General features: G+C 46.7%; 1 protein-coding gene across 3 annotated transcripts; it reads right to left on the bottom strand.

The window, feature by feature from the left end:
- Nucleotides 1–135: 135 nt before the first annotated feature.
- On the bottom strand, nucleotides 136–20,211 carry CCDC92 (coiled-coil domain containing 92). Of its 3 annotated transcripts, XM_034068424.1 has the most exons (5): nucleotides 13,855–13,983; nucleotides 4,030–4,176; nucleotides 3,625–3,666; nucleotides 2,173–2,772; nucleotides 136–870 (listed from the first exon to the last, which is right to left on the bottom strand). In XM_034068424.1, the coding sequence occupies exons 2-5, from the start codon at nucleotides 4,157–4,159 to the stop codon at nucleotides 839–841; spliced, it is 804 nt and encodes a 267-aa protein (XP_033924315.1). In that variant the 5' UTR covers nucleotides 4,160–4,176; nucleotides 13,855–13,983; the 3' UTR covers nucleotides 136–838. The 3 variants fall into 3 exon arrangements, with proteins under 3 accessions (XP_033924315.1, XP_033924314.1, XP_030901360.1); XM_034068423.1 differs by lacking the exon at nucleotides 13,855–13,983 and adding an exon at nucleotides 20,025–20,211 and having other exon boundaries at nucleotides 136–2,772; XM_031045500.2 differs by having other exon boundaries at nucleotides 136–2,772.
- Nucleotides 20,212–20,871: the final 660 nt, after the last annotated feature.

The following is a 20,871-nucleotide window of genomic DNA, read 5'->3' on the forward strand; positions in this document are numbered from 1 at the left end:
AGAGAAAAAAGCTCTTACTGTCAATAAATGCATTTGGAGAGTGATTTCCACCATTTGCATTCCCTTCAGAAAGGCTCCACACTGGGCTGTGGCCAGGAGGGGTAATGAGTTTAGTCTCACACACACAAAGGCCTGTAGGGTTGTAAGAAATGTCTTTAATTGCCCAAAGCATCACTTCTGCTGTGCTTCGAAGCGGTGCTGTCCATCATCCTTGAACAAGCAGCAGGGCAGATCAGTCATACAAGACATGGCCATAGAAATACGGCAACAACAGCCAGAAAACCCAACCCCACTGCTGGGCAACGCAATACACGTACAGTAGTAACACACAGAGTAACACTCTTGAACCAACCCTTTTCCAGTAACACCGCTTTTCCCTATCCCTCCCCACCATTCCCAGAACAATTCCGGCCACACAACCAGCCAGGCACAACACTGAGGAGTCTCTTGGGCTTGAGAACAGCAAGAGCCCGAGTCACGAGGGAGCCTGAGGGCTCCATCTCTGCCTGTGCAGGCTCATGGACAGCGCCACTGTCATCCTGCCCGTGCCTTTGGGAGAGCTGACAGGCAGGGATCCACAGCTCCTGAGGGACACACACCAACACACAGCTGCAGGAAAGCTTACAGGGGAAGGACAGAGGGCAGGCAGGGATCCTTCATCAGCTTTCACTGGGATTATGCGTTCCAAATATTTAAAGGCACATCATAAGCTTAGCAGCATTTGGGAGCCATCGATTCCTGCTGCTCCTGCTCAGAGGCTGCAGACAAGAGGGAAGCAGAGGTGAGCTGGAGGTGCTGATCACAATTTAAGGAGAATGGTCAATTTGTGCTCCTTTCCTCAAACCACAGCTCCCGCTATGCCTTTCTTTCCTAGGAAATACATGGTAAAAAAGAATCAAGTAGTCTAACAGCCACTGGGTCTACCTGTTGCTCACTAGAAAGGAGTAGGGGAATAGGGGCAAGTGCAAGGCAAGTCCATCCCAATCCACAAGGACAGAACTCCAGGATGGCAGGTTCTCCTCCTGTAGGAATTGGATACATCACGTAACTGTTAAAATTAAGACACACATTCAAGAGGGACAGCTCAGCTTCCAGGCTGGCAGAAGCCAGCACTGGCTGACAGTGCCCAAACAAGACTCAGGTTTTGGGAAACAAAAATCATCCCTTTAGAAAAAAAGTGCAGGTTAGAGCATAAAGACCCATTTCCATATTGGACAGCCAGGTACGTTCTCTCCCTGGAAAAGGAGCTCTGAGCCAGTATGGAAGGTGCTACAAGTGCAGTGTGCTGACAGAGTGAAATGTGTAATATGGAGCCATTCAATTAAAAACTGAAACAAACCAAAACCACCGCCCAAACACCCCATGTTCATACTCTGAGATCATTAACCCTTTAAAAGGGTGCTTTACCCTCACCACCCCCTAGTGTTAAACAAAGCCACAAACCAAAGTATTTGGGATTAATCAAGTAATGCTCATTGGGATGCTCAGGATTTTGAGACAGAGAAACTAAGAACACAGTTTGCAGCCAGGTGCATGTGAAGAAAATGATGTCCTTCGCTCACTTTAATGTGCTTCTGCACTATCTTTAACACTAGTGTGAGAAAGGCTTTGTCATGGGGGTTGGTGCCAAGTGAAGTGAAGCCATGGAGCCCCCGGCAGCTGGAAGGCTGGCAGCCATTCGAGTTAGGTTTGCACTATAGTGATTCACAGCACAGCCCGCGCCTTCGTCCACACCAGTGGTTGCAACAGATGGAGCGGTGCGCAGAAGCAAGCGTCAGGTACCCCTGATTTGGCCACAGCATGTAGTAGTTATACACCTTGCCATGTGAACACAGTCCTATTAGGTTTCATTAGAGGAGAGTAATCTATTAATGATGAATCTGGAAGAAGTTTGGCATGCATGGGGCATCAAAAGAAACTTTACTGCAGGTGCTAATAATCCTACAGGATCACAGTGCATAAACAGCAACAGAACAGAGCATTGCAGTGGTTTTACTCAAACAGTTCTGTCTGTCCCTGAGTGCTTCCTGACCACTTTGCTTCCATGGACCTGATCCACAGCCAGTGTTTCCACCTCGGGCTGGGGCTGGGCTGGCGCAGCGTGGTGGATGCGATGCGCTACCCCAATGTGGGCCTTGTGCGGCTTCTCTCGGGCTGGGCTGTGCGACTCACCCGGGGCACGGTCTGAAGCGATGGGTGGAATAACCAAGGGCCTCTCCTTAATGAGATGCACCTCTGCCGTCTCCCTGGCCAACAGGAACGGGGTGGGATCCGGCATGGCATCCACGGGCTCTCTCAACAGCAGCTTCCGGCTATCCGACCCTATTCTGTAGGCCTCTTCGAACTCAGGGTTCAGTGGTGTCGACAGACTCTTCTTCATCCTACGCCGCGGGGTCTCCGGCAGTTTGTCTTTGGGAGGGGAGGGTTTATAGCTGGACAGCACAGGACTGCCAGAAGGGGTCCCCTCCGAAGTCCCACTTGAGCTCATCAGCTTCTTCTTAGTCGCATGCAGCTGGGAAGTTAAGTAGGCAATAGTGCTGGCTCTCTGCTCTAGTTCACTCGACAACATATTGAGCTTATGGCTTTTCATTTTCAACTCTTCCAAATACTTCTTTTCTCTCTCTTTAATGGTGTTTTCCAGCACCATTATCATTGCGTTCTTTTGTTCGAGTTCTTTCAGTAATTCAGTGTTTTCAGCCTCTTTGGCTTTCAGCTGAGCTTCCAAATCTTTGCACTTACTTTTGAGTTCCTCGCTTCTTAAACTGCCATTTTCTACAAGAACAGGAAAAGCAGAAGTGTTTCAAGTTAACAGTAGCCACTAGGAAAACCAGTGCAGTAGGGTTCCTTCTGCCATCCCAGAGTAACTTCAGCTAATGCTCTGAAAATCACTGCCTCTTCAGAAGCAACAGGACAGCTTTTAAGGGAATGGTGCCACTCACCATGGTTTAATGGTGTTGATACCAAGTGGAGATGCTTCACGTGTTCTGGGGAACAAGGATTACAGAAACCATGCCTGAGCTTGATCAAAATCTGAGCTATTTTGCAAATCCTTTACTTATTAAAGAGGAAGCTCTCCCCCTGCCAATGTCAGACCGGCTGGGAAGGGTGGTGGAGCTGCTGCCACAGCTCACCAGGAAGAGGAGCTCAGGCTTTAGTTTCACCTCTCCACAGGCAGCTGCAGCCCGTGCTCCAAGGCTAAGACTCCTCACTAAGGCTGACACAGAGGACACATCAGGAACAGACAGGCTGACACACAGAGTGTAATTACAGTACCAGCTAATAACAGTATCACTCTTCTGCCCCTAACATGAACATCCTGTGTTCCCATACAGCATGCAGGGAGCTAACTAGTCTGGTAAGAGAGAGGAGTCAGCAGTTCTACACTCTGTTCCTGGCTCTCTCAAAGATTTCCTGTGTGGCCTTGGTAAAGAACTTGTGACATTTACTTCATAAATAACAGTTCAGTCTGGAAAATAGAAAACTACTGTTATACCTTTGGAATTTATACAGTCAACATCCCAAGTGCAGAGTTCTCACCTACTTGTGATGGAGAAAATACAGACACTGAAGAAGAGGAGGAAGTTTCACATGAACATGAAAAGAAAAGTGCTGTGTGTTCCTTACCTGACAGCTCTTCACTCTTTACAGTCAGCTCATAGGTTAAATCTGAGGAGAAAAGTTGGGGTTGTCGTTAGAACATCATCATTACCCCATGCACCACCTGGAGAGCACATTTACAATGGCACACTTCAATAAAAACACAGGAAACTCTTCCCCCCCCCTTGAAGCAATAGCAAGAGCCACTGCACTTTATCAAGTCTGTAAAACAAGTGGAACTATCAGCTTTGAAAATAAATACATAAATCTACTTCACGATCATGATCATTCACGAGATAACACACGAATCACCCTAAATGTATGCTGGTGGTGGGTGCTGTTGCTGAGGTGTCACAGCCAGAGGAGGGAGCAGCCCCCCCATTCCTGTGAACAGAATGAAGCCCTGGATGGGCTGAGCCCTCTGGCAGGTACCTGTGCAGTGCTGCTGCAGGCGCCGGATCTCGGCGTGGAGGCCCTTGAGGGTGCTGGCGTGTTCTCGCTGCAGGAACAGCAGGTTCTTCTGGGCGCTCTGCAGCTGGTTCTCCAGGGTGGAAGTCGCCATCCTGACATGCAGTCACCCTGCCAGTGAACAGATACATCACTGGGTTATCTTGCACATATGAAGATCCTCTATTGCCTGGATCCTCAGGAATAGCTGCATTCCACTGTTAATGCACTGGGAGGCAATCAAGCAAATACCACAGAAGGTTTTTCTGTTGCATGACTGTTACAATTGGAAGTGCTCTAAGTTCATAGAAAGCCTCATTTATACTGAATGCCAGAGCAGTTTCTTTGCAGAACAGCCTTATAAAACTGGGCCTTGGCTAAAGCAGCGCTCACATTCACATAAAGACAGGAATGGTAAAGTGCAGGATGCTGAAGGGCCTCTGTGCTGCAAGGCCTCTGCTGCTCCTGATAAGGCACCAGTGGCTAGTGTGGAAAGGCTAAATTCAGTTATCACCGTAGTTCTGTAACAACAATCAGTATTTAGGTTACACAGATAAGAATCAGGACTCCTGTTGCCTGGGCAACCGTCTGTGCTGGCATTGCGCCACGGTCTGTAACCATGGGACCACATGTTGTGCATAAGAGAGCTTCATTCTGTCCCATGGCTGCCCTTAACAGGCTTGTGTCACCATGGCAAGTGTTATCCTTTGGGCTCTTTCTGGTACGTAGTTTTATGAGACATCTGATTCTACCAGTTTAATGTTGGTAGAGCACACACTCACAGTAACACACTGCGGTCAGTCCTGAACAGAACACAGCCCTGCTGTCTTCATACTTGCTACCCCCAAAACAACACCAGACTTATCCCTACATGTATTCAACTGTAAAAAAATCAGGTGAAGGTGTAAGAGACTTTCAAGGAATCCACTTGTGTGCAAGGGGCAAACCAGAGCACTCAGTTACTTTATAACAGAGATCAAAGATTAAATCCAGGCCTCAAGAAGAATGAGGGCACCGGTGCCAACTTGTGCTTTGTTGCATGGAATGGGTCACTTTGCAGACACCATCATGAGCAAACAAGCAAAAACCATGGACCGAAAGTGTTCTCAAAGGAGGTTTCCAGACAAATCAGCAATAAACGAGTTGTGCCACAGGCTTCTGCTCTATGGCTTGTTGAGAGCAGCTCCATTACTGCCACTGTGGGACCCCCTCACTGCCCATGCATTAAGGACCATCTGAAGATGGACCTCAGAGTCCACAGCAATTGCTGTGGGGCACCATTAATTGTAAGTATTGATGATCTGCTAACTGTGTTACATTTTCAAAGTGACATCACCTTGTTCCCAAAGCTGATTTCAGACACAAGCTTTACTGATTCATCCACTTCCTTACATGATTGTTCTACTCTTACCCACTGAGTATGAGAGCAGAATAAACCCTGCAGGAGGCCATGCCCACCCCCATTGCTGAGCTCACACTGTCTGGTACAATGAGGCTCAGAAGGGAGGTTTCATCAAGAAATGTATTTGCCACATGAAACTCTGAGCACTGGCAGTGTCAGGTGAAAGAGCAGCCTACACCTGGTATGCCAGAGCCTTTACACTCACAATGGTTACTAATGGTGGCTTTATGCCTGTAACTATCATCTGAGCAGATAAAGCCTTCACCATCAGCAACAAGCAGCGTTTGTAACTCAGTCCTTACAAATGAAAGTGTTGTTTAAAAACCAGTTTCTAAGTGTTAGAAAAAGCAAACCAAGGCTGTCACTGTGAACCTCCTCTGTTGGAATCTCCCTCTCTCCTCCTTCACTGTGATCTCCTGCATCTCAAAGATCACACTAGGAACAGCCTGCCCTGAAGGGAAGAAGGAAACAAGCCTCGTTGTCTGCCCATCTCCTGCCTTTCCTTCAAGGGAAAGAGGAGGTCACAGCTTCTACAGAGTTTACAGGCAGCAGCTTCAGTTCACACTGACTCTACCCTGCCCAGACATGGCTTTTTATACCTTTTTATAGGTTACATCCTTTTTATGAGGCCATATGAACACTGGGTAATCCCTGCATGTGTGCTCCAGGGAACAGCCCAAACCATCTGCCACAAACACAGGGAAAGAGGAAATTGTCTTACATAGACAGATGCTTTTGCTACAAAACCTGATTAGAATTGCACAAATCAGTATTAACAATAACATATTCCCAGCCCCAAGACAATTTATACCTATTTTACATCAAATCGTGAACCATAAAATTAAACCTAGAATCAACTTCCTTGTTTATTTAGGTCAGGTGAAGATCAAAAGACACTATGGAAAAACTACAAACTAGTTTTTAAAGCCAAAACATTCACAACTGTCACAAAGTTAAACCATGCACTGGAACTTGAAAATGCCATTCTAGATGTTAAGCCACCCTTTAATGCTGCATCCTCAAGTATAGCATTAGTGAAAGCTATGAATGACAGAAAACGTTTAATGTCAGTCTCAAATCTGTCAGCAGCTCATAGGATCCGATGAGACCTACTGACCCACAGTCTCATAAAGTGTTCAAATGGGAAGAGACTCAGCAGTAAACCCCAAAACCAAATATAATTAAAATGAAATAATAGTTGCTTTTAATACAAGTCAGTGAACATTTCCCCACCACTTCCCTATGCAGATGCTTTGACTTAGTTCCAGGAAGATTGCTTAGTGGGATTTATAGCTACTCCAAGTTCCTTAACAATCCTTAACTTGCTGGTTTTTGGTGTGTAGCACGAACAGCCACAAATTATACCTAAAGCTGCCTATAAAACAGTTCTGGGAATGCACTGAATTGATTTCACCTCCTGCTCTCTGAAACAAGGCAGAACCTGCAGCCAAAAGTAAAAGTGCAAGAGAAAGAGCAAAATGCAGAAGTCAACTAGCCCTTAACAGCCTCGATGAGCAATCTTTGCTCCCTCACCATGGAATCCATGGGACAGCTCTCCAAGCAACCAGTCTCTGGCTGGATTCCTACAGATAAATTAAGCCAATGCTGGGAAGCAAGCTGTAACTGCATAGACCACAGAGCAGTTGGATCACTATGGCTCCCCACTCCTTTTCCCTTGTCTCCAAAGCAACTTTAAAACTCAAAATCCAAATCCAAAGTTTGCTCTGCTCACACAATAGGAACTGTGCAATGCCAAGCTGGCAAACTCCCACAGGGAATGCAGATGGTGTTTGATAAGGATGATAAGACATTAAAACTGACTTGCAGTCTTCAGTGCCATGATGGTAACACACCTCCTCTTCTGCAGGAAGCCTTGTGCTGAACACCAGCAGCGTCCAAACAGCTGCACACGTTTTATCTGGATGGGATGCTGCATTCAACCCCTACAACATGCAAACCTTCTCGTTTCACCATCAAATGTTTCTAGATATAGCTCAGAGACGGAGCCTTGAGTCCTCCAAACAATGGATTCAAAATCTCTCTTTAATATAGTCTAGGAAGAACAAATGGAATGAGTTAAAGCATGAGCATTCTCTTGGGAATGTTAAGTGCAACACTTTAATCCTTGCTGCACCTACCTAAGCCCTCATCTTCCAGTGAAGTGAAGGTAACAGAACATTCTTGCAAGCTCACTTTAAAAAGGAACTGCTCAGTCTCCTCTAGAAGTGCACATTCCCTTCAGAAGGGAACAAAAATCAATCAATCTTAAATTGAGAATGAAAAATACTAAACAAGAGCTTCTAAAATGCAACTTCATTTCATGCTCACTGTAAAAAACTGCCACCATTTTAACACCAAATTTTGCCTTGCAGAGGATGTGCAGGCTCCAGGCCTGTTCTGATCCTAAGTATTTGGATAGAGTTCAAGATATTCCAAGGCAGTGAGCATCTGGCTGTGTGTTAGGTGCCTTTGCGCAGAATCAGAGCATCTCTGTAACCCACTGCAAGAGAAGAGAAGGGAGATGCTAATCTATGACTTTAGAGACAGTCCAAAGGAAGCTACTGGAACAAAGCCCAGACAACCACAGTTATTTAACGTTTTCATTCCTGCTTGGTATCCACTCAACAAAACAGAATAACCTCCTTTTACACGGATACAGTGACCATCACCTGAGAAGCTGCGTTACCTCCCTGCTAACACACATCCAAGTCTTTCTGAAACATGTATGGGCAGGCATTTTCCTCACCACTGGTATTTAGCCAATGTCCCCTCAAAATATGTCAAAAGCTGCCCAAATGATCTTTACATGCTATACAAAATAGAGTTTCAAAGCCTTCTCATAAAACCCTTCAAAGCTTCAGCCAGTCCCTGTTTTAATGGCTGTCACTGAACTGACCAAACACTTCCAAATAATGTAGCTCTGATAATAAAATGCCCATCTGATGGACACTTGGCTGTTCTTTGCTTAGATCAGCTCTCCATCTCCAGAGGCATGCTGTCCCTGAGGTGTGGGTTCAGCTTATTCCAAAGGACACAGCAAAGGAAACCCTGCAGTCTCCATACCAACTTGAGGGCTGTGCTATCCTGCTCAGACATTTGCATCTCTGCATTAGACTAAACCACTTAAACTAGTTCAGGATTTCTTGAAGTCACGCTTTTCTGTGTGCTAGGCCTACACAACCACCTTCACAAGGTCTTTCCCCTCCTCCAGTGCTCCCTTACCATAAATAAGTACATCTTCCAGCAACAGCACTGCCCCCTCTTTCCCCGCCTTCAGTGTTCAAGTATAACAATGCTGACATGTAATTATTGTGTAATTACTGTTTTCATATTCTTTTAGTTTGTGTGTTTGAAGCCAAGCAAAATTAGCAGTTCTTTCCTGGAGACACCCGAGGGGAAAAGGAAACGTGCCACTCTCCTCCCAGAGGAAGGGCATGGTTTTGCTTTCTCAGCTCCTTTTCGATGCTATTTTACTCCCTTGTTTCTCTGCCTGGCTTTCCCTTTGGTTTTGCTCAGGGATCCTGCAGCAGACTCCTCACTGTTAATCTCTGAATGTCCCTGAGGAAGCACAGGGGTTAGGATTTTAGAAAGAGAACTACTTCTTGTTACTCCTACAGCAATCGACATGGCAGAAGTGGACGTTCCTGGTAGCAGTGATTAATTCTTCTAGATGCTCTAAATGAACAAGCTGACACTTTGCATTGAAATTGCCATTCACTTACTGTTTGTGTGCCTGAAATCACAAGGACTGACAGGAATGATTCACTCAGTTTTCCCTGTCCTTGAGACCACCCAACCCCAGGCTTGAGATGCTAAGATCACTACTGGGATCAGATGGTCCTGCAGTGGCACCTTACACAGATACAGTTATTCTCACCCTCATGAGCAAGGCTACTTTGTAATTTAGAGGCACAGGCTGGTTGTCTTCTGCTTTCTCATACACAGTCCTGGTGAATGGCCTTTATTTTATTTGCTCCTCCATCCTGAGGATAAAATAGGTTGATACTTTAACAGAAACCTCCATCAAAGGCACAGAACACAGACTACACCCCAGTAACATCCAGTCAGTTACACTATTGCAAAGGCATATTTAGTCTTTTTAGTAAAGCCAACTGCTTTTGTCAGAATAATACCCAGTTCCTCCTAACACAGTATCAGTGTTACAGACAAAACTAACTGAGCCTGACTATGTCTATTTCAAAGTAATTAGAAAATTCTCCAGCTTCAGCTAAAGCTGAATCAGGACTTCAGCTAGTAAGGTGGCTGTGAGAGGGTTTTGTATGAGGGTTTGTCAAGTATAACTCCAAAGTCATGCTTAGACATATGCTATACTATAGAAAAGTCACAGAGTTTTTATCAGATATCATATATTCACTATGAACACTTCATGTTCTCTTTTAGTTTTATTCTCTATGATGAGTAACATGTGAATTGAGTGAAACCAACTGCCAGTTCTGAAGGCTTGCTGAAACACAAACCAAATTACTACACTGGTTTCACAGGAGAGCCTTGAGCATTTCTCTCCCCCATAACAGGCAAATAACCTGTGAGCACACATTCAGCCAGCCAGCCTAGATGTGCCTGTGTCTGTGAGCATGAACTTACTGCTGCATTTCTGAAATGCTCCGAAACCACCTTCCTGGTCACTCAGTGACCCAGCTCAGGGAAGTGAGTGCTGCTGAAAGCAAACCCATTTTCCCACTGACTGGGTTCAGGCAGCACAGGGAAAAAGTGGAAAACAATAAAAGTAAATAAGGACTGTAAGGTGGGCAGGGGATGATGAACAGGCAGAACTGCTCCCTGCACCAGCACCGGTCTCATCTGAGCTGCGGCTCCTGCGGGAGAGGGGAGCTCCAGAGCGTACCTGGAGTACTTGTGAAACACAGCAAAAGGCACCAAAGCCTTACAGCTAAATACATCTGTTCTCCTAGGAGAGAGCCATCTGCAGAGGACAGTTACTGTAACAGCAGCTCTGCAGGCAGGTTTACCAGGCTGAGGAGTGTGCTTTTCTCTAATGCATTATTCTGGGCTGCTGTTTCGTAAGCCATTGATTTCATTATTGTAGAACAGCAACTACAATCAAACATAGAAAAATTGCTCTCCACTTTGCTAAAGTAAATGTTCTGAGAGCTGATGACAGAGGAAATTTAGTAGTGGTGATGACCTATGGCTAAGTCCTTAAGCAAATGTACCATGTTTTTTAAGTGAATAAGATGCCAAGACAAAGAATTCCAAGGAGGTGCTTTATACTCTTACTTACATAACCCAGGTACCTCAAATGGAGACAGCAGAACTGTACACAGATTGAATTGAGCTTTGTAAAGCAAACCAGCACAGGTACTTTATTATTCAGCAACCTGCTGCTAATGGCATCACTCACACGGCTTTTTCCAGGCAGACAGACACTTCCTGAGCTCCACACCTCAGCTCCACAAAAACACAATACTCTGCACCTTTTGTGCCCTCCCTCTGGGCACTGACTCAGATTACAGGGAGCTGCTGTTCCTGGTGTCTTTCCAGCCTTTCCAGAGGCACCTATTGTTCTGTTCAGGGAGAAGCATGAAATTTAACAATTTTCAGCCAAGCAATGTCATTAAATAACATTGATCTGAAATCCTGCCTTGTCTAAATAATAAAGACCAACAAGCAGCAACGTATTTTACCATTAAAGCATAAACCAAAGGTTTTCTGGGAGTGAAATGAGAGCAAACATGCTTCTCAATAGCAGGAAAGAAACAGTGATCAAAATAAAAGGCTTTTTTCCAAGGGTTATTTAAAAGCACCTGCACAAACAGCTTGAGAAGATCTGATGCACTCCGAGGACATTGTTTTCACCAGTATTTTGTCATAGTAGCAAATAAATGCATTGCTCTCATTTGTAGCACCATGTCCTTTAATATAATAAGAAATGAGTTGTTAGATCACCATAAACCACTATTAGATGCAATTATTCACTGATCACATGGAGATACTGAATAACACCCATCATCACGCTGCCAGACATCCCTATTTACAGGAAGCCAATGTTTGTATCACTTAACAACAAGCAGAGACTAATCAGGCACACATCCATGGAAGATGCTACAACCATAGGGTGTACACAGGATGTATAAAGGATGCCAGGCCTTGTCAAGTGAGTGAAGGAATCAGAGGCGAGGTAGAGCAGGGAGGAACTGGGGTAAGGGGTTACATTCAGACTTGGCTCACTATTCATGATCCTCATTTCCTTTTCCAGATATCACATTAGTGCACCAGAAGGGAGCAGAGAGATTGTTTCGGCTGCTGCAGATGCAAAGGAAACCAGAGCTGTGGTGATAACATTTCTGCCTGAACAAAGGGCAACCTCCCCACCGCAGCTCCACAGGCAGCAGCACTCAGTACCTTGCTCCCAGGGACACACAGGCTCTGTCAGAGACTGTTCTGACAATGCTGCTTATGGTTACACGATACCAGCTTGAAAAAACCATTTTTAAGCCATAGAAATGAGACACTTCAAAATGAGACAGTAGCAAAAGTAAACTTGCAAGCCAGTTTATGATAACCATATTCCCTCTGTTATACTGCTTATAATGATAAAAAATATTTTACTTTATATTACAGTGCACATTCTGGAATAACAGCATTGGGAAGCTTTTCTTCTGCCTATTGCTGTTAAAGGACTGACTAATGTAGATCTGGATGAAGAAACATATTGTACTTAATACCTACAGCCTCCTAAATTAGGGCACACAGAGGAACAGTTTGATTTACAAGTGACAAATGTATTTTTTCATTTATAAATGACAAAAATACACTTACAGAAATAATGTAACAGCCCTGACAGTGTGCAATAACACCTGAAACCTGCACTACAGGAAAACAGCTTCAAGGAGTGAAAGAAGATGCTGTTCTAGAGTCTGAAACAACTTCTGGACTGAAAACTACATATAGCATTTGGATTGGTTGTGAGACTTTCATCTTTCGTAGAGGGATGGGGAAAGGAAACTTTACAGATACACTAAGCAGAAGTACAGTAATGTGATGAAACAAGCAGGCATTAGTTTAGCCAATATTCATCTTTTCTATTGAAGCAGCTGGCACGTTCCTGATCGTTGTTGTGTCACTGATAATAACTGCTAGAACATCAGTACAACCAAAAGCTTGAAAAATGAACAATATCACAAGTCTGCCATTATCTGCTTACAAAGCACTTGCTTTAAATAGAACAAATCAAAAGGCAAGGTGTAGTTTAAGAGCATAAATGTCTCCCACAGGCTCAGTCATAATAAAGCACCACAAAATTACATTCACTAATGAGTAAGTTACATGGAAAAGGGACTATTTACGGTCATGGCCTTTTGTCTTTTTAAATTTAATTTCATAATTTGTATTTCAAAAGCATCAATAAAGCTTTTTAGGCTTAAGCACCTTCCCATGCAGACAAAGCCAACAAGTACCTTGGATGCTTCTTATGCACCTGCAATGCAGATCAAACCAGACAATTCTACCCTCAGTGCTGCCTCAGCTTCTATTTACCTTCACTGCCTCAGCTTTACAGGATGCAATACGGCAAACCCAAACGCATAGCACTGCTGTCCATAGTGGGAACGGCCCCTCCTTCCTCCTTGCTGTCCCACCCCAAGTCCTGCGTAGGGAAACAGAGCATCTCTGCGGCTGGAAGAACCTCCATGTCTGAGGACGCCCTGCACTTCTTTGCTGCCATAACCACAAGCGACATTCTCCTCAGAAGGAAAAACCTCGTCTCAAATGAGGACTACTCCCTCCCCACCCCAAAACGTACAGACCCCATCCATCCATCCATCCATCCATCCATCCATCCATCCATCCACCCATCCTCTCTTGCAGAGAGATGCAGAGCAGCTCATGCAGACACCACTGCTGTCACCTTCTCCAGTGCACACGTACCCCACAGACGGCGGCGGTGAAGGATGCGATGCTCCCCCTGCCCCAGCGGGTGTGGGGGGGTCAGCAGGGAGGCGGCCGGGCGGGGGGAACACTCACAACCAGAACCGAAAGGCACGCCCTGAGGCAGCACAACGGCCGGCTGCGGGTCACGGGAGAAGCAGGAGAACCCGTTTGCTCCTCTGGTGATGCAGTGACCACAGAAAGGGCCTTTGACGCTGTTCGAAGCGAGAAGGAAGCACTCTGGTGCAGCGCCAGCGCCCCGCGGGCAGCAGCGGCCCGGCCCGCACCTCAGCCGCCGCAGTACCGCGGTCCTGCGGGCCCCGGCTGCCCCCGCCCCGGCCGCTCTACCCTCCATGACCCAGCACCGCGACCGGAGACCCCGATCCGTTACCCGATCCGCCCCCGGGGCCGCGTGAGGAGGGGAGGCCTCAGCCCCCTCAGGACCGGCGGTGCCGGGGGTCGCGGTGCCTGTAGCTGAGGCGGAGGGGGGGGGGAGGCCTCACCTGCTCCGTGCTCCCGGCCCTGCCGTGTCCTCGCCGCCGCCACCAGCGCGCAGCAGCCCCGCGGGGCCGCACTCACCGGGACCGGGGGCGGCGGCGCAGGCGCAGGTACGGCTGCGGCAGCCCCGTCCCGTCGCTATGGCAACGGGGGTGGCGGCGCTGTCACCGGCGGAGGCCTTGTCCCCGCCCACGGGCGGGGCTCGAGCGGACACCGGGCGGGGTGGGCACGGGCTTGGGCACTGTGAGGGGAGTAGCGTGTCGTGTGCACAACGGTGTGCACTATAGTGTGCACTATCGTGTCGTGTGCACAACGGTGTGCACTATGGTGTGCACTATGGTGTGTGCTATCGTGCCGTGTGCACAACGGTATGCACAACGGTGTGCGCTATCGTGTCGTGTGCACAACGGTGTGCACTATAGTGTGCACTATGGTGTGTGCTATCGTGCCGTGTGCACAACGGTATGCACAACGGTGTGCGCTATCGTGTCGTGTGCACAACGGTGTGCACTATAGTGTGCACTATGGTGTGCGCTATCGTGTCGTGTGCACAACAGTGTGCACTATCATGTGCACAGTTGTGTCATGTGCACAATTGCATTGTGTGCACAACAGTGTGCACTATGGTGTGCACAATTGTGTCGTGTGCACAACAGTGTGCACTATAGTGTGCACTGTGGTGTGTGCTATTGTGTTGTGTGCACAACAGTGTGCACTATTGTACACAATTGTGTCATGTGCTCTATCTTGTCATGTGCACAGTCATGTCATGTGCATGGTGTTGTGCACAGTCATGTGCAGGGTGATGTTGTGTGCACACACAGAATCAGCCAGGTTGGAAACACCATCAAGCTCGTCAACTCCAACTGTTCCCCAGCATTCAGAAATAAACTGAAACAGTCCCTAAGCATTTTTCTATGTCCCCCTGATTTCTATGAGGTTTCCAGTTCTGTGATGTATCAGCCTGCAAACGTCACCCCCATCTGTCACCCTTTCCAGGGCTGCTCCATCTCAGCAGCAGCATCTGCTGCCCCTCTCCAGGTGAGTGGCCCACTGGTCTGACCCAGTTCCTTCATGTTTCAAATGGGAATACCTTGGTCTTGCAGGGTGCTGTGAGCATGGGAATTGTGTGTCATCAGTATCTGCAAAGCTCTTTAGAAGTCCTGGAGGCTGCTGTGTAACGCAGGTGACTATAGCTCAGCATCTCCTCTGTGCAAAGAGTGGGGCTGGAGGAAGCTCTGGCTCCAACCACAACTCCTGAACTCTGGAGATGGCCAAGGGGTTTCCCCCAGGATTTCAGATCCCCAACCCATCAAAGTGCAAATGAAGGGCTCTGAGATATGGGCATTTTGCACTAAAATCTCACATTGTTTCTGCTCCACCAGAATCAGAGGTCACAAAAAGCTGTGCCATCACATGTAGCCCTATGTTGCTGTGGGTTGTACTTCCACAGGGGAATTATCAGTGCTTCATGCAGTTACAGATTCCTGTCAGACTGCAGGCATCCTGTCAAAGACTGGCCCCATAGCAACCACCCCAGGGTCAGACAGAAAATCCATGGGGAAACTGAGATAAAACCCCAGATTTCTTGACTCCTGTGGTTTGACAGGATAAGGCAGAAAATCCAGCACGGAGGCTCCAGATCTGAGGACCTGAGTCCTGGACTTCAGCTCAAGGACTCTGTCCCTTCACATCTTATTCTTCAGCTGCATGGTCAAGCTCTGCAGAGTGGGGAACGCCTTGCCCAGGTGGATTTGCCTGGATTTGATGGGATGATATAATCTGCAGGGACTGCCAGGACCTCATTGCTAAGCAGAGAGCTCCAGGTTGGCCAGTCTGCCTCAGGACCAGACGAAGGATTGCTCTGATCCTGATCCTGCACAGCCCTTTGTGCCATCCACAGTGGCCTGGCTGCGCTGGGAATGTGCCACATTGCTGGCATGAAGAATCTCCAGGGTTTATATATAGGAATAAATGAAACGGCTGCAAAGCCTGGGCAGACAGTGTGACACAGCGTGGAGGAATGAGGGCTCCCAGCAGCAGCACCAGCTCTGGCTCCTCTGCTTTCTGTGCCATCTGGGGACGCAGAAAGGGACCAGGTAAGAGGGTGAGTGGCAATTGGTGTGTACTTGGTGTAGAGGCCATATATTTTAAAAGGCCCATGCTAATTAGTTAATGGGAGATGAGTGCAGGAAGATGTCAGAAAGAGGTAAGGCTGAGCCTGTCCTGTCTGTCTTGTGGATGATCTGCCTCCTACCCCTCCTTTATGTGGTCTTGGGTGTGCTCCCAGGCTCTGCTAGGAGCTGGAGAGGGATCCTCCAGGATGTTAGAGGCAGTGCATCTTCCCACTCTTGCTATTTGCTTTTAAGGTCCTTTTGCTTGTTTTGTTTGTTACAGAGCACAGGTTACAGGGACAGATAAGAGCAGTAGAGCTGGGAATAGAGAAGTTTAATCACCTTTCTGTGTCACTGCACATGGATGTTCCTCTTTGCTGTGCATCTATAATATCAACGTGCACAGCTGGTGTGGTTTTGTTTCTGGTAATGCAGGTCTAAATCCAGACACCCTCCATTCCACAAAGCCTAAAGAGTTACTATTAATTAGATCAGTATGGCTGAGATGAGAATCTGGGATTACCTTCTCATTGACCTCATCAGGAAGGAGACAGGGCTGGAGTGGCTGCCTCTCCTTGCAAGCAGGCAGCCTGCAGGTTGTTGTGCAGGTCCTCTGCCCTAATAGCAGTGTGCTGAGGGTAGGGCAAAGGAAAGTTATAGTGCAGAGTCCTTCCCAAAGCTTGGCACAGAGTGGGAAACAGCCAGGATGAAATTCAACCAGAATGTTAAGATCTGAAGGGTGATGGGATCCCTGCCCTGTTCTGAAAGGGGGGGGTTGAAAATCAGAACCAAATGTACATAAGTGTGTGTATAGAGACTTCTATACTGATCCTTCTTGAGTACCTCTGCTATCAGATATCCTATTGGAAAAGCATCAGTTAAACACTCAAGGCCTCGTTCTGCTCAGTGGCACAGGCCAAGACAGTGTTTCTCCCACAGGGCTGTTCCTGAGGGCTCTCTTTGGTCCCTTCACTGCATCTTACCAACAGCCTCTAGGATGATTAGCAGGCATCAGATGAGATCTAATTCTTCACCAACTTCTCCCTGCACTGGAGAGGGAGGGGAGAGCTCAGTGAATGGCAGCGAAAATCAGTGTCAGGGAGTGACAACAGTTCCTATTATCGTCCCCTGAAAAACAGTGACATTACCAGAGATTTATTTACAGAAGCTGGGAGAAATAAGGGAGATGCTGTCAGCTCCTTAAGGCAGAGACTGGGTTTATTTATTGTTTTCCCTTTGTTTGCACAAAACTTAGGCCAGTGGGGTTGCTGGTACAAGAGGAGGCCTCCTGCTGCAGAACAAGTAACATCTGATGACAAGTGCTGAAACTGAGGCTCAGACTGCTATTGAAGAGCAGAACTGGAGAAAGCTGGTCAGGATCCAGGAGATGCCTGATCCAGCCTGACATCCACGGCTGCAGGAGCAGAAGGTAGGAGCAGGCTGTTAAGAGATGTACAAGTCTCTGCACTTGGAGTGCAGAACACAAAGAACCTCCTGGCAACTCTGCTGCAGTGTGGTTGACCACTAAGGCTGCAGTGCTGAGCAGAGCATGGTCAGCTGTGTCCCAAAGGTGACACATTGGCCTGCATTGCCTTAGTGATCATTTACTTTACAGTGGGATGCTCAGGAGCATCAGTGGTTGTTTTTAGCACAGGAGGCAGGCAGCCAGAAGGGTTTTGCATCCCTGATATCATACATTGCCCAGAAAGCTAATTTAGTGCAAGCTGCTCTTATCTCATCCATTAAATGTGCAAGTGAATTGACCTACTCCCTAAGCTAAAACATTGCTACAGCTGCTGGCTGGGAGAAGGCATCAGCCCTTACTCAGCTGCCTTATCTCCACTTTAGCAACCAGTCTCTTAGAAAACCCATTATTTTTCAGCATTAATTCATGAGATGGCTGTTAGCCAGAATCCTGTGATTGTACAAACAAGGGCAAAAGCAGTCCCCACCTTTCCATCATATCATGGGCCTTTCCCAGGGACCTGGGGAGTAAAGGTTCCCATTTCAAACAGAAAGGGTGTGATTAAGGCCCAGAACAGCTTTCAAAAACCTCTTCAACCAGGCAGCTGAACATAGACAATCAGTCCACAAAGGAAAAAGGGCAAGTTGTGAATAGCCTATAAATAAGAGAACAACAAACAAGTTTTTTTCTAGGGCAAAAGAAGCCCTGACATCTGCATTTTGTTTTGTTTATAAGGATTTATATGTGTGTATATATATACATAAATCTAATGTATGTAAGTAATCACTGACAGGTTTATATATGTATGCCCCTTCTCTGCCTACTGTGTTGCATCCAGTATCATCAGGAAAAAGGCCAGTGACCTTTATGTTCAGGGAGCAAAATACTCCTACAGAACCTTGTCTGTTTTGTCAGACCTGCTAGATGTGCTGTAGCTGTTACCACGCATTAGCTCTTGTCACATACATGTACACCCGAGCCATGACTGCTTCCTTTCAGGTCAGTGATAAAGCGGCTTTGGAGAAGTAGATTTGCAGTGTGAGATGTACCCTTGGGCCAAAGAATCGTTGAATTATCAGTATCAAGAAGCCTACTGCAATGTGAGTTGACAGTTGTATGGTACTAGGCTGAGGCTGTGTTTACTCTGCCTACATTGAACTTCTTTTTCCTCTGAGTAATTTCCCATCATTGCTATCATGTGGGTTTATTTCCATGGCAGATGGAGGAAAAGACAAGTCAGTGCAGTTGTCAATAGCTGGATCAGTACCATCATCTCAGCAAGCTGATGCCTGCCTCCCCCAGCAATACAGGCAAACAGGTGGGCAGTTCAAAACCCTGTACCAAAGAGTAAAGCCAAGTACATAAGAAAGTACCAGGCTAAATGATTGCAGGGGGTGCAGAAAGTCCTCCACCAAACCAGCTGTGCTTTATAATCCTGCTCTGTACTCAGATGAGTCTGATTACCTTGCACACAACCAGCCCTCTGCTGCCACAGGTCTTCTATTGCCTCCTAATAATAAGCAGTGAAGAGCTTTAACCTGGTTGAACAGAGTGGGAGAAATACAAGATTCCTTTTGCTGATGGAAGATTCAAGGCATGAAGATATTAAATAACCTGCAGAGCACACTGGGATGCTGAGCTACATTGCCTGAGGGCCTGCCTCATATTTTAAGAGAGATGATCTCTATTCCTGTGGAACAGAACATGCTGTTAGCTAGGAAGTACAGATGCCTATAATTGTCTTGCAAAGAAAAGGCCTTTAAATGACTGGGAAACAGCACAAAGACCTGAACTTGCTTTATGAACCTAAACCACGTAGTCGCCCCTAAGTGCAGCATTCCACCTCCATGTAGCTCAGCTGCTCCACGGCCTCTAGGTGAGGAAAAATGAAGGGATTTGATTTTATCTTCCCTGATGGTGACTGTTAATGGCCTGCAAGTTGGTGTCACCTGTGGCTTCTTCTTTCTGCATGCTGTAAGCCAATTACATGTTCCCCAGTTACAGCTTTTCTCCCTGTATCTGGGAGGGGTTTTGTGCTTGTCTGTCTAGGAGTTGTAAAGATGTCTGTGGTTTTATTGCTAGGTTTTTACAAAGCTCGGGTCTGTGTTTTTATGGTGATTGCTGCTGTGAGGACATTGTAGAAAACACTGTGTTTCTCTTTGAGATTATGTTTCACTCTGTTGATCTTGACATTTCAGGGAGTCTGGGGATAACTGGTAAAACATGCAGAGTAAGCAAAGGGAATCCCCTTCACCCCACATGCTGCCTTTGCCAAACTGGGGAGGCACAGGATGCTTTCATTTATTAAATTAACATAGCTTTGTGTTGGTGTGAAGCAATGTCTGAATAGGGCAGAGTGTGCTGTGATGGGAACAGCCCACACCAGTGCCTTTCCCCCTTCCCTATCAGAGCTGCTGAATCTTTTCCCATCCTTCCTGTTTGCTCATCCAAACCTTATGAAATACCCCATCCTTGGGGTGATGGACAGATTGTGCTCAGCTGTCACTGTTTCAAAGCTGGTTTCAGACTGGCAGGATTGTGTTTCAGATTGATTAAGCAAATGATATGCAAAGAGGAGATCTCTCTCCTCTCTTACCTAAGGCTAATAGTAAAGCTGAGATGTGGAGATGCCTGGCATTCAGCTGCTGTAGAGCTGTATTAGAGCTGTATCAATTCTCTGTTGTTACTAGTCAGGGAAACATGAAAACTTCATCATCTTGCCTTGAAGATGCAGAATTGTTTCCATTAGCTTGCTGAAAAGACCAAAAAAGGCACGTAGGAACCTGCAGACAAGAAACTTGTGGTCAGTCTCAGCTCATATCTTTTTATCATGTTCACTTTCAAAGGACTCCAGAGAACCTGGGAACTATTAAGGAACTAGTGCTAGAGCTGTAAATTACATGGTAGTGTCCTGAAAAGAGCCAGTTTCAGTATCTGGAAAGAAGAAAGTTAAAGACCATTTCCTGTATGAGCTGTTGCAAACACTCAGACCTTCTGATCGATAGGATGAGGATGGGAACAGCTTAGGATAGAATAATTTTAGATGCAGCGAGTTATCCTCTATTATTTATTATCAGAGATGACTTGGTTCAGGCACTGGTAATGACAGTGCTGTAGTCACTCAGTCTCAGCCTTAAATAAAGTATTCATGGGTACCATTAAAGGGCTGTTACTCACATCCTCAATGGGTTTTGCAGAGAGGAACTCTGAGCTAACACGGGGATGAGAGGCTGCTTGACCAGCTGACTGGAGCCTTTGGGGTACTGGTTCTCTTTCTGGCCCTGTCTGCTCTGTGACCTTTAGCAGGGCAGTTCCCTGCTTTCTGCCCAGCTCCAGCCTGGCCAGGGCTCTCTGGCTGTCCAAGCCTGCGGTGCTTGGAACAGCAGGACCAGGATGCTGGTAGAGGCTTCTTGGCAGCAGAGGGATGGCAGCAGCAGATGATC

The sequence above is a fragment of the Melopsittacus undulatus genome, chromosome 12 (genome assembly GCF_012275295.1).
Source record: "Melopsittacus undulatus isolate bMelUnd1 chromosome 12, bMelUnd1.mat.Z, whole genome shotgun sequence".
In the NCBI taxonomy this organism is placed as follows: Eukaryota; Metazoa; Chordata; class Aves; order Psittaciformes; family Psittaculidae; genus Melopsittacus; species Melopsittacus undulatus.

What these genes read in the sequence shown, in the direction of transcription:
- CCDC92 (XM_034068423.1), bottom strand. Translation starts at nt 4,159, where the DNA reads ATGGCGACTTCCACCCTGGAGAACCAGCTGCAGAGCGCCCAGAAGAAC. An exon ending in CCTGCAGCAGCACTGCACAG is followed by an intron (nt 3,667 to 4,029) that starts GTACCTGCCAGA and finishes TTTTCTCCTCAG; the next exon opens with ATTTAACCTATGAGCTGACT. An exon ending in AAAGAGTGAAGAGCTGTCAG is followed by an intron (nt 2,773 to 3,624) that starts GTAAGGAACACA and finishes CTGTTCTTGTAG; the next exon opens with AAAATGGCAGTTTAAGAAGC.